This window comes from Xenopus tropicalis, chromosome 4 (assembly GCF_000004195.4).
Source record: "Xenopus tropicalis strain Nigerian chromosome 4, UCB_Xtro_10.0, whole genome shotgun sequence".
Lineage (NCBI taxonomy): Eukaryota > Metazoa > Chordata > Amphibia > Anura > Pipidae > Xenopus > Xenopus tropicalis.
Window position 1 is genome coordinate 75,443,110 of NC_030680.2, and position 13,967 is coordinate 75,457,076.

A 13,967-nucleotide genomic window follows, 5' to 3' on the forward strand; every position below is an offset into this window, starting at 1 on the left:
GATAATCCCATTGCCATTACACAATTCAGAAAAAAAGATCAAAGGTAGCAAATAGTTCCCAACATTTTTCATATGTCATTGATCAGAAAATACTGTGTACTAGACCTATGAAAAGGAAACCAAATTTCCCAGTTCAACAAATGTATTTAACTATTACCGCTATAAAATGTAAATGTAAGTGTAGAACATTTACCACAGGTGGTGCTGATCTTCACTGTAATGTACATCAGTACAAGTACTGGACCCCTTATCCAGAAACCCATTATACAGAAAGTTATGTCTCCCATAGACTCCATTGTAATCAAAAAATTCACATTTTTAAAATGGTTTATATATACTTTTTTGGGATTTGTTGACACCATGAAATTCTGAATCAACATATTTTTCCCTTAAAATGGTACATTTTCTCAGTTTAAACTTTTGTTCCGTGATTTATGTTCTATTCTGAATAAAATATTAGAAGTTTGCACCTCCACATCATTGCATTTAGTTTTTATTCACAATTTGTTTAGTGTCCCAACTTTTTTGGAATCCGGTTTGTATATATATATATATATATATATATATGTAATACATATATAGTAAAAGTGAATTTTTCTGCATAAATGTAATGTATACATCACATGCAGGTATTAGTGTAAACCTAATGTATATACTTTGGGAATTATTTGCAATATTTTGTTTAAACTTTAATTCCTTATGAAATTTACCACTGGTTCAATGTGAAAGATGTCATCTGAAAATAGCATATTGTCACCCTCTACCATCTTGCGGCGGTTTTGAAATGTGCGACTGAGAAGTGAAAGGCGTTCACGAAGTGAAGGATCTGCACTGCACTCTTCTAGAAAGCGATCTGTTTCTGCCTCTTCCTCTGACCTCAGATCAGAGCAGAATCTACAAATAAATGTTTTTTTTAGTTCTTTTAGAGTTTAGTCCAAAGTGAGTGATTCTTTGTTTGCAACAGAGATGAGCAGGGGCGATACAAGTAGCTTAAATAGTACAAAGCAGCTATATAGCCAACTAGTTTTTGTACTATACAGAAAACAAATGGTGTTGAAGTAAAACTGACCATGGAAATGCAGTCTCACCACTTCTGACAATTTGCCTGCTGACTTAGGGGCAAACTTATTAAATTTCAAGATGACATTTTATTTCTGCAGTCTGAGAAAAATTTGGGTTTTTTTTTTAGAATTCAAGTCTTGCAAACTTAGATTTTCAAAATGTATCAAGAATTTTACAACTAAAACCTGAAAGGTTTCTTTGGACATTAGTTGTAGGTGTATTTTACACAGTCAATCCTAAAAACTGAATGAAAATGCGATTTTCATTTCAATTTAAAAACTTTATTTCATAAATTAATGTGATAAGGTTTTTCCAATTTGAGATTATTCATATTTACTTTGTTGCTTTTTTGTAAATAAGTTTTAGAGCAACATTACATAAATCATTGGTGCGCTTTTTATGCAGTCATTGGTGCACTTTTTATGCAGGCAGAGAGAAGTGGATCTGCTCTCTTCCACAGCTCCATGTATCTGCACTGACAAGAATAGTTAGCCCCTGAGTGCAGGTACACAGAGTGGAGTGGAGATCGGCCTAAATATGCCTGAGACGGAAGCTGTATTTGTCAGTGCAGATATATGGAGCTGTGGAAGAGAGCAGATCCGCTTCTAATATTAAAACACAGGCTGAGAGCAGCAGTGTTTGCCTTGCCCTAAGAAACACTTGTGAGAGAAAGTTTCCTTTCAGTATAGAACAGCTCACAGTTTCACTGCCAGTACTGCTGTCTCCCCAAGTAGAAATAGCTGCTTTATGACACCAATGGTTTATGACCAATACCTGGCAAGCACCTCTATATGTCAAGCAAACACAGACACAGTAATAATATACCTGACCATTGATGCTGCTCTGAAGTTGAACTGACTATTTTGTTATCCTTAGCATGATGTAAATGTTCTAAGCTCTCTCGTGAATCTGATCACAATAGGGATGCATCGAATCCACTATTTTCTGATTCGGGCCGAACCCTGAATCCTTTGTAAAAGATTCAGCCGAATACTGAACCAAATCTGAATCCTAATTTGCATATATAAATTAGGATACGTGAAGGGTTAAAGAGTGAAAACAGAATTTTAAACTTCTATGTTTATGTCATATACAGTTGAGCTCCAAACATCTCCGGACACGACATGCTGCTAAAACCAGGTCTTTATTGTTCCATCTAAAAACTGGACGCCTAGGCGTCCAGTTTTTAGATGGAACAATAAAGACCTGGTTTTAGCAGCATGTCGTGTCCGGAGATGTTTGGAGCTCAACTGTATATGATATAACTTCTCCCTTCAGCTACGGGTTCGGGGCCCTGAGCACCCGGACCAACTGTGGACTCTGGTGAGCTTTTTCTGATTCTGCATTAATTACAAATTTCCATTGGGGCCCCCTAGAGTTTCCTCACAACTGCGCTAGGTCTGGGGTGTTCACACCCAGACCTTTATATTTATTTGGTACGGGTTTTGATTTGTTTGGGGCTTCAATTTGTTATTCGTTTACATTTACTTTGTTATAAATACTATTTAGAGTAGAGGCTTTATTATTTGTTTTCTATGTTTATGTGACAAAAAGTCATGCATCATTTTAAGGATCCGGTTCGCCCAGGAGTGTGGATTGGGCCGAATCCTGCTGAAAGAGGCCGAATCTTGGCCAAATTCCGAACCGAATGCTGGATTCAGTGCATCCCTAGATCACAAAGAATTATTATCCATCATGGAAAATTAAGCCCCACTAGCTATGATGGAATTTTAGTGGCATCCTAATCTAAATATGAGAAAGCATTCAAACACTACAATCTCTAACTGGTCTAGTACTACTTTTTAAGCATTTCTATTACATTAAATGTTTTTAAAAGGTAAGAACAGCTTATAAAGCATTCAACACACATTTCCATGTCCCAAGAATCCAAGTCATCTCAGCACAGAAAAAAAGGACACATAAGGCAGGGGTGCATTTCTCCTCTGAAGAAGTTGTCCTTGTTTAAAGTGCTTTCTTCAGCACAAGTCTGTTCATCTTTGGCTAATGTGATTAAAAATTGAGGGAGTAGAAAACGCTCAACTGTGTCCCTTGGAGGCAAATGTTGTTCCAATTATTAGATTCTTCTTTCTCCTCTCACCTTTTAACTACTGTGAAAATATATGTAACATCTTTTCATGTTATAGTTAAAAGATTTCATATACTGTCTGTTTCTATGTTAAAAGTACAGTTCTTGTTTGTTAATGCATCTCTCCTCTACAGTATTCTCTTTAATAGTCAAAAGTGCGGGAATAAGAATTTAAATATTAAACAAGGCTGAAAGAGCATTCAGTGCAGAATAGCTGCCTCAGACTAACAGGAATAAACAGGGAGGAAGAAAAGCAAGATGTTACCACATGCAATCTGGGACCTACTCATGAAGAGAAGAATTTACTTTGTTTGCTGCTAATCTGAAATATTTTGCATTCAGAGGGGAGGAAAATGCACTACTTTTCTAAAGCATTGAATACCTCTTTTCTCTCACCTTAGCTTTTGATGTTCCTCCTCCTGCTGACTTGAGAATGCTTTCCACTGGAAGTGAGCTATAATGTCACTGCGGTTGCTAATGGTTACTGTCCTTTGACTAGTTAGTGACAAGTATGTTTTCTCTATTATCAGAGAATTCTTGTCCAGCCGGACATTGATATCAGTGGCAGCTCCATACAATCCAACATGAACATCTTCTCCTACAAAATAAAACAATTATTCCTATGCAAACTCCAGTAAATGCATAAACTGTGTGCAACATGCACCTATTCAGACTTTTTATCAGCCCTACAAATATGTGTATATATACTTTTTTATAGATGTATTATTATATGTATTTTTTATAGATGTCAAATGATAAGGCTTGATATGGCAATCAAATTTGAAAGTTAATATAACATATATTTTCTGGCATTACTGGTCCTTTAACTGAGAACCAAAGCTTAACAAAGGAGTAAAACTTCTTAGCTGCAAAATCTTTACCAGTCCAAGACAATTATAGCCCTTAATCAGTGAAGATCTGTGCCTCTGGTGATGCCCCTAGTAGCCCACAATCAGCCCAATCAGCATCAGCTTCTATGACAGGTGAACCTCATTTTTCTTCTGATGGTGATATGTGGTGGTGATATTTGTTTTTTTGATAACATGATAAATAGTCCCCTTAGGGTACAGCTGAGATTTAATAGTTAAAGGTCACGCAATAATGAACCAGTAGCCTATGTACAAATTTATGAGATCTTATTTATCCTGGGCCTTATTTTATCAAGCATTGCCACTGTATTGGTTAGCATTAATACTTTTGTGTTTAGTGCACCTATAACTTAGCTATTAGATATTTTAAATAAAAAGCAAGATATAATGGACAATATTACAGGTGCATTTATTCAACATCTGCTTTTGCATGCAAAAGAAATACATCTGTATTAATGAGTTAACAATCCAAATTACAAAACAATGCACATTTTGCACCGACTGATGCATAGCTTGTGTTTAGAAGAAAGCTTTAAATTTTGCAATGAGCAATAACAATGGAAAAATGCATGTTGCTACTTGCTAGCTAGCTTGTTATTACCTGTGTCAAAATGGATTATCATAACCTGTGTGTGGTCACCCACTTCCAGGGGCAAAAACTCCACTATAACTTGCATACTTTCACCAACTGCCAAAGTCCCAGACACAGGACTGACAATAAAAGGACTGAAAGAAAAAAATGCATTATAACATTCATTGTTTTGTGTTCAGATCTGTACACATAATGACTATGACAACAATCATTTATAACAATTCCTTTTGCACTACAACAAATTTTGTTATTCTAAGGGGCTGATTTACTAACCCACGAATCCGACCCGAATTGGAAAAGTTCCGACTTAAAAACGAACATTTTGCGACTTTTTCGTATGTTTTGCGATTTTTTCGGCGTCTTTACGTATTTTTCGTTACCAATACGATTTTTGCGTAAAAACGCGAGTTTTTCGTAGCCTTTACGAAAGTTGCGTAAAATCTTGCGCTTTTTCCGTAGCGTTAAAACTTACGCGAAAAGTTTCGCCTTTTTCGTAGCGTTAAAACTTAAAAGGTGCGAAGTTTCGCGTAAGTTTTAACGCTACGAAAAAAGCGCAACTTTTTGCGCAAGTAACGAAAAATTCGTAAAGACGCCGAAAAAAATCGCAAAAAATACGAAAAAATCGCAAAATACCGATCTTTACGAAAAAAACGCAATCGGACTCATTTCGACCCGTTCGTGGGTTAGTAAATGTGCCCCTATGAATACAAACAAATGATTGACTGGATGATCATGTTAAACTTACATATAAAGGTGTTGCTATAAAAAAATGATCTGTAAAGGTGCAACCACATTCAAATTGCCTTATTGTAAAGACATGGTTTTTTTTTTTTACATTTTTTAAATTGTTTGAGGATATTAATTTTCAGTACAAAGTAAAACAAGAATATATATACTAAATAACATTTTAAAACAGTTATCATGTAAAGCTCTTCCAACTGATTGTAATAGGGGTTTTTTTATTTGGAGAGAGATTCTTATGTCAAAGACTTTTGCTGATGAAAGAAATGATGGTTGGTGCCCCCAAGCTTGCAGACTCTTAGCATAAAAACTATTTAATTTTTGATTAAAAAGCCATGACCAATTTACACCATAATTATGCATTTTTAACTAAATGAAGCTGTACAAGGACTTCTGAAGTTGAACAAGGACATCACATGATTTTCTTAGTTTGGAACATGATGATCTTCTTAGACTGGAACAACTCTAATGTCAGAATGGAGAATTTAGGGCTGAATGTGTGTTTGAGTTTACACCAGCTTGGGGTACTGTTCACTGAGTGGCATCATGCCGCCATCTTTTACCAGTCTTTTAACTTTCCCCTGTTGGGCCTGGGTGAACACATGTACTTCACAATTTTTTATGTAATTTCTGTACTATACATGCACATCTTACTGTACATACACCCTAATAGAATTAGCACATAATACACCTTGGAGAAAATGGTGGCACAATGCTAAGCATACACTACCCTTGACTGGCATGTTCTGTGAAGTAGCAGAGAACCAGCTTGAGGTGACAGGTAAGCAACTAGAATCACTGGTGGTTGCATTACAATTTGGCAACCCCCCCCCCAATGATTTTAACTTCCGCTCTACTTTAAACATAAAAGACATAACTGTACCCAAAGTCTATTGCCAAAATTCCATCTCCACCAAGTTATAGTAGTTTGTCATGTTGCATTGGCTAATCTATTCCTCCTCCAGCAGTCTGCCATCGCTCATTTATATAGTTGCACCTGCCCCTCCCCCTCCAGTGATGTCAGAGATGACTAACCAGGCCCAGGTTGGGAGAGAGCAGGTTAGGGACAGGCATGGGAGTATTTTTTTATTTATCTGATCATCACTAGTAGTTTGCTAAGAGAGGATATGCTAAATTTGCAACAATTGGTTTTCTTAATAAAAGCAACAGTGATTAAATTATTTGTACAGGTATGGGATCCATTATCCGGAAACCTGTTATCCATAAAGCTCCAAATTACGGAAAGCCTGTCTCCCGTAAAATCCATTTTAATTAAATAATGTAGATTTTTAAAACTGATTTCCTTTTTTTCTGTAATAATAAAATAGTACAGGTATGGGACTTATTACCCAGAATGCTCGGTCCCTGGGGTTTTCCAGATAATGGGTCTTTCCATAATTCGGATCTCCTACATTAAGTCTGCTAAAAAAAAATGATTTAAACAGTAATTAAACCCAATAGGATTGTTTAGGCTCCAATAAGGATTATTTATATCTTAGTTGGGATCAAGTACAAGGTACTGTTTTAATATTACAAAGAAAAAGGAAACCATTTTTAAAAATGTGAATTATTTGATTAAAACAGAGTCTATAGGAGATGGCCCTTCCGTAATTCAGAACTTTCTGGATAATGGGTTTCCAGATAAGGGGTCCGATACCTGTACCTTGTATTTGATCCCAACTAAGATATAATTACTCCTTATTAGAGGCAATATATTCCTATTGTGTTTAATTAATGTTTTATTGAATTTTTAGTAGATTTAATGTATGAAGATCCCAATAACAGAAAGACCCCTTATCCGGAATACCCTTGGTCTCAAGCATTCTGGATAATGGGTTCTATATCTGTACAGTTTTTCCCTATACAATGATCTCTTTAGTATTGTACCTTCGAGTAAGGAGTTGAAATCTCGCCTCACGATTCCCAATGTTCCGCACCAAGAGTGTTTTTTGGGAGTTGTACTTGACTGGACAAAGCAAAAAATTTAGTTGGTCTGGAAAGTCCAACAATGCACGTGCTCCAATAGCTCGAACAGGAACAACAAATTTCTCTCGTTCTGTGACACATACGAGTTCATGGAAATAGTCCTAAAGGATAATAAAACGTAGGTTAGATAACAAAATTTGTGCTCATGATACATCCCACCCCTTAATATTATAACAGACTTTTTTAAAGAGAAGATAAACCCCACATAGTATATTTGTTTTTTTCTTTGTTCTTTGTTTTTTTAACACCACTGTATGCTGCTTCCCTGACTTTTTCATTGCAGCTTCCAACTCCATGCAAGCTCATGAAATCAAGCAGTGCAGTGGCCCAGTAACTACTTCCATTCTTCAGTGCAAATCTTCTAAATTTTTCCCTACAGTATGTGTGTTTTTATATAGCCTGACCTATATATTTGAAGTGTTCAACTAGCTACTGAGAGATAATTAAAATACATTTAATGTAACAAAGCCACGTAGTTCTTATTGCAGAACAATTTATTACTACAAGGGCACCAACATAACTGATTTAGGGCTTAAAACATATTGCAAATTATAAGTACATAGCTGAACCCAGTGATATAGACAGGAAATGCACCACCTGCTGAGCAACAGCAGTCTATAATAAGCCTGCATACTCTCTGAACCTGGCAAGCTACAGCTACAGCCACTGCCTATCAGAGACATATGCAATACTCATAATATAAAAAGACTTTAGATAAAGGTTAGGCAAAAAGACACATTCTATATAAAAAGAAGCATAGATGGTAGGTTTATCTGCCCTTTAAATCATTTCCTGCAAAAATATATTTTTAGTATGTTTTAAGTATAATCTTTTTCTTAAAAGGACATTATAGTAACCTAATTTGGTTTTAAAAAACAAAATATGTTTTGTCTAGCATCTCTTGTCGACTAAAATTCTACCTATTCACCTGAAAAGCCATTTTTCATAAGTAGAGTGAGTGAGCACTAACATGATATATCAACTTTCTTTAGAGAGAAGCAACAGCTTCTACATATATTAGATTGTAAGCTCTACGGGGCAGGGACCTCCTTCCTACTGTGTCTCATACCACATGGCACTTATATATATACATATATATATTTATTGTATTTATTTATTATATCACTTGTCCTCCCTGTGTGTAATTTTGTATTCTGTAAGACTGTACAGCGCTGTGTACCCTTGTGGCGCTTTATAAATAAAGTTATATATACATACATACATACATATTTCTAAATCAGATATAACAACATTTATGGATATTCATGCAGAATAACATAGAAATTACAGGTGTTTTTTAATTTAAATTTTTTGTTCTGCAGTCCTTATGTTTAAAATGTAAATGATCTGTAACACTGAAGTTTAAAGAGAGTGATAGGTGACAGGTATGGTATCTATTCTCTGGAATGCTTGGGACCTGGGGTTTTCCAAATCATTTGAATTGCCTTTGTTGGAATTAAGTACAATATTTGTTTTATTATTTAACTTAAAATTTGCTATGGGAGATGACCTTCCTGTAATTTGGAGCTTTCTGGATAACTAGTTTTCGAATAAGGCCTCCCATACCTGTATATTCTTTATATTCAAACATAATTAAATACTTCTGTGCTACTGAAAATTATGCTTTTACTTCAGATATTCTCAAATATTAATATAAATTCCTTTGCAGCACTGAAGGCAACCATGCTGTCATCTTGTAGGACTGTGGGGCCCATTTTACACAGCAAATAACAAATAACAAGTAGTTTCAAATATAATAACTTTATTTCTTCACTGCTAATAAATAGTGATCAAATGTTATTAATTGCTCTCAACAGACTTACAGGATCCAGATCTTTGACATACATTTTTATTTGGGTTACATTACCAAATATGAAACAAGTTTTTTTTTTGTTTTTTGTTATATCCCTATTTCATTGAAGACTGAGTGTGCTTTGAAGCAAAAATCATCAGTGCAAAAAGTGGTGCATGACTTAGATTTAATAAGGGCTAAGTCCCAAAAATATCCAGGACCACCTGACAAAAAGGCACAAAATGGTCCTGAAGTCTTCAGTCTTCAGACCCTCTTCATCGAAGGCTAGGGGGTCCTTTTCTCCCTTCCCCTCTAGCCAAAAGGCATTGAGGGGAGGGAAACAATAAGCGCTACCGAAAAAGGGCCAATGTCTTGTGCACCCACAGCGGGGCCAGGGTTCAGGGGGGGGAAGGAGCCTAATAGCCACACATCCCACCCCCTAGATCCGTGCTATGAGGTCTATTGCACAGCAATCCAATAAGTGCTAGAAGTGCAAAACTAGCCAGGGATAAATAAATAAATGAATTAAAATCCATAAAAAGTGCTGCAGTGTGCTTCCCCAGCCTTCTGGCTGGATTTTAAAAATTCTCTGAAACTCCCCTGCCAAAAGGACTGAGGTATAAGAGCAGAAAATTGCACTATGTGCTGTGCTCACAAATGGAGGTGCAATACCTGAGAGTTAAGGCACCCAAAGGGTGCAAATGCCTTTAAAATGACCCCCCCCCCAAAAAAAAAAAACCCGAGAACACTGGCCACAAGGCACAAGTGAAACAGAATCTTCAGGTGAGCCCCTTTATTGCCGACCTCCCCGTCCTAATGGTACAGAGGAGGCAAGAGTCATACATAGTAACATAGTAACATAGTAACATAGTAAGTTGGGTTGAAAAAAGACATACGTCCATCAAGTTCAACCATAATGCCTATACCTAACCTGCCTAACTACAAGTTGATCCAGAGGAAGGCAAAAAACCCCATCTGAAACCTCTCTAATTTGCCTCAGAGGGGAAAAAATTCCTTCCTGACTCCAAGATGGCAATCGGACCAGCCCCTGGATCAACTTGTACTAAGAGCTATCTCCCATAACCGTGTATTCCCTCACTTGCTAAGAATCCATCCAGCCCCTTCTTAAAGCTATATAATGTATCAGCCAGTACGACTGATTCGGGGAGGGAATTCCACAACTTCACAGCTCTCACTGTAAAAAATCCTTTCCGAATATTTAAATGGAACCTCCCTTCTTCTAAACGGAGTGGGTGCCCTCGTGTCCGTTGGAAGGACCTACTGGTAAATAAAACATTAGAGAGGTTATTATATGATCCCCTTATATATTTATACATAGTTATCATGTCACCTCTTAAGCGCCTCTTCTCCAGTGTAAACAGACCCAACTTGGCCAGTCTTTCTTCATAACTGAGACTTTCCATACCCTTTACCAGCTTAGTTGCCCTTCTCTGGACCCTCTCTAACTCAATAATGTCCCGTTTGAGCACTGGAGACCAAAACTGAACAGCATATTCTAGATGGGGCATTCAGAGTCTTCAGACTTCCTTCGCCACACGGCTAGGGGAGCCCCTTTATCCATCCCCCTCCCGTCCAAAGACTTAAAAGAGGTCCAGAGACAATGCACCTCCAAAGAGGTCCCAAAACAAGTATCAGAAATGACTATTTTGAAGTGACACACAGAGACATTTTGGCTAATAGCACACATAGCATTTTTCTGCCATCACATTTACACTAAGGGAGATACAGGTGATAGCAAGACTGTACTTCCTTTTCCCTAAATGGAAACTGTTAAAGTGGCCTTACGCTGAAAGATCCACTAATTTGGCAAGGTTGCCAAACAAGTGGATCTTTCCTCAATATTCCCAAAGGGCCAAACGATCAAATCACATTTATAGAATGTAGACCATCAGGGCAAGGATCACATGAAACAGTCGGGCACTTCTCTCCCCACAGGCTTTTAACTGTCTGCATATAGCCACCTTTTGTTATCACTTATGACAAATGGTTTTTGGACAAAAATGCACACAAGTGCCAAAAAGGCCAAAACCCCCTTTTTTTTGAATGATTACAGGCAGATTCCATTCATGTCAATGACAGGAGGGATAGAAAGGAGTATCTATTTCTCGATTTGAATATGCCTTCAGAAAAATGCCTTTAGCCTTTGTGTTATAATGTGTTCAGTACTAAGGAAAAAAAAATAAAACCAGGAAAGAGTGGAAAAAAAGAAAAAGGTGGGGATGGGAGGGGAGAGAGGATGAGTAAAAGAATAGGATATAAAATCACATAATCAGCAGTGGCGTAACTACCTATACAACAACCCCGCAGTCACAGGGGGGGCCGGACCATGGGGTTTGATGTATCGTAGTCCCACCACCCCAGCCCCTCTCCCCCCCCTGGTGCAACCTAGGGGTCGGGGAGTGGAATGTTCGTGACGGCCTTCCTCAGAAGATTTTTTTTACTGGGGGGCCTGGCCCCCCAACTTACGCTTCTGATTATTAAAAAAATATATATTAACATTAAGAAGGGAAAAGGACAATGTTTCTGCAATGTTTTGCAGATGCTAATATGTAATACACCAACTGTATCCACCTTAATGGTTAATATTTTGTATTCCAGCCTATAACACTTTATAATTGAGTCTATGACTGCTTTAAGGGATTGAGAAATACAAGAGGGACTGAGGAACACATGGGAATATCTGTTTTGCTCCCACTTCAGTGTTGTAAGCTGATGCAATGTGAGATCAGTGCTACCCAATAAAAGCATTACAAACCCACTAGGGACTTATTCCCCTAAGCTAGCTGAACAGAGAGGGTGCATATAATGGTCTATCACTCTAACTGCATGTTTGTGTCTTAATACATTAAGTTCAAGATACTGGGTCACAAAAAGGCCCAATTACTTAAATAGTCAATCATATTTTGAGAGATTTTCTATGCTCCTCAATTTTACTGAACTTGTGATGAGATTTTACCTTATACACTAATATACACTGCATTACAAAGAAAGTTGCAAATAAATATTCATGCTAAGTTTCAAAGATAATGTTAATAGGGCTCAAGTGCAAGTGTGTCTGAGCTTAGATGGACGCAAGGCTGTGCATGTACTGACATTACACATTAAAGGTACAATATATAGTATACAAAGAATATAGTGACACAATAAAAGGCTGATTAGTAATCTATTCAGGTTTACATTACATGGCACACTGAATCCGGTACAATTAGCATCAGAATTTAATAATCAGCCCTGTAGCATCAGCTTCTATGACAGACAAACCTTATTTGCTGCTTGATGATTTGCAACAACCCCTAAGCTCAGCTTCTCAACAGCTGCTCAGAGCCCACTGAGCGTGTGAGTGTCACAGGCACTTCTAATAAAATACAGCATGGGGAGCTCTTGTGACAATTGTAAATACCTGGATCATTACTACTATAAAGATGCTGAACAGTTTGACTGGTACAGTAAGATATGAAATATGGCATTTCTAGCCATATTAATTTTTAGGGTATAGTTCTCCTTTAAAGGAGAACTAAATCTAAAATCACAGGGGGTTCCAGTTTGTTAAGTGTAATAGAATACAATGGTATTCTGCAAATTAATCTGTTACCTGCTATGTAAACCTGTGCCTTCTTTCCTTTTTCAGCTTGAATGGTCTGTCCCCATGGCTTCAACGGCTATCCCACAGCAGCTTTTTTATCTATATAGCAGTGTTTCTGAAGTAAACTTTTACCAGTGTAGGACAAAAGTATATTATATTTGAATTACTTTTAAACTTAAATTTGTGGTGTTACTGTTCCTTTAAAGGACATGTCAACCCAAAAAATGTTTTTTTTGCCTAAAGGCTAATGTTGGAGCGATAAATTAACCATGATAAATGCGACCACATGTCTCTTGGAAATACCTTTCCACTGGCAATAAAGGGAATCGCCTGTGGAAAGGCCTACTCATCAGTCAGCTTTCCAAAGTTGTGCAAAGTTGCCTGCTGGAGTTAATTTATTAATTATGTTAATTATGTTATCAATTAGTAAGCAAAAAGATATTTTTTGGGTTGACACATCCTTTTATCCTTACTTGCCAATGGGTTTGCTGGCATCAGAAACATATCCCCATAGGCCAGCTTAATTCGGAAGTGTGTAAAGCAACAAAATGGTTATGGGCACAAGGGTCATGTAGATATGTAAATATACTAGAATAAGTTTTCATTTATTAAGGAACAATAAATATGCTGCTGCACCTTTCACAAGGTAAACAAAATGCAATTATTGTGGTCAAAGACTAGGCAATCTTTCACCCTTTGTCTTGCCCTTTCTTTTTTCTCAATTTACTTTTTATTGTATTTCTTCACAGGCATTAAGGCAGGGGTCCCAAACTCGCGGCCCTCGGTACAGTATTTTGTGACCCGCACCAACGCCTTCTCAAAAGCAATGAATGGATCGCGATTTCTATTGCGATTCAAGGGATAATGCAAGGCACGGCGGGCGGGAGCTGCTGATTGCGGAAATGACGTTATGCCATCATAACAGTTATTATGGGAAGACGTTCTGTGTGCACAATTAGCTGCTAAGGCATAACGTCATTTCCGCAATCAGCTCCCGCCCGCCGTGCCTTGCATTATCCCTTGAAAGCCTATTTTTTGTGAAATCCCTTATGCGGCCCAGCCTCATCCTGACTTTGCCTCCTGCGGCCCCCAGGTAAATTGAGTTTGAGCCCCCTGCATTAAGGGGTACAGAAATTAAGGAGGAAAATAAAGGGTAAGTATAATTACAAAAAAAACCCCATAAAATATTAAAATAATATAAAATGACAGTTGTCAAGATTTAACAATATTGTAAT

At 37.3% G+C, this 13,967-nt stretch overlaps 1 protein-coding gene across 3 annotated transcripts in view; it reads right to left on the reverse strand.

Annotated features, from left to right (window-relative positions):
• Positions 1–13,967, reverse strand: part of hydin (HYDIN, axonemal central pair apparatus protein) — a 137,936-nt gene that overhangs the window by 102,138 nt on the left and 21,831 nt on the right. For all 3 annotated transcript variants that reach the window (XM_002931686.5, XM_012961640.3, XM_031900834.1), the window contains exons 6-9: positions 7,238–7,437; positions 4,619–4,743; positions 3,545–3,746; positions 711–894 (exon numbers count right to left, since the gene is read on the reverse strand). In XM_002931686.5, coding sequence (XP_002931732.3) covers positions 711–894; positions 3,545–3,746; positions 4,619–4,743; positions 7,238–7,437 — 711 coding nt within the window. The remainder of the gene's footprint in view (positions 1–710; positions 895–3,544; positions 3,747–4,618; positions 4,744–7,237; positions 7,438–13,967) is intronic.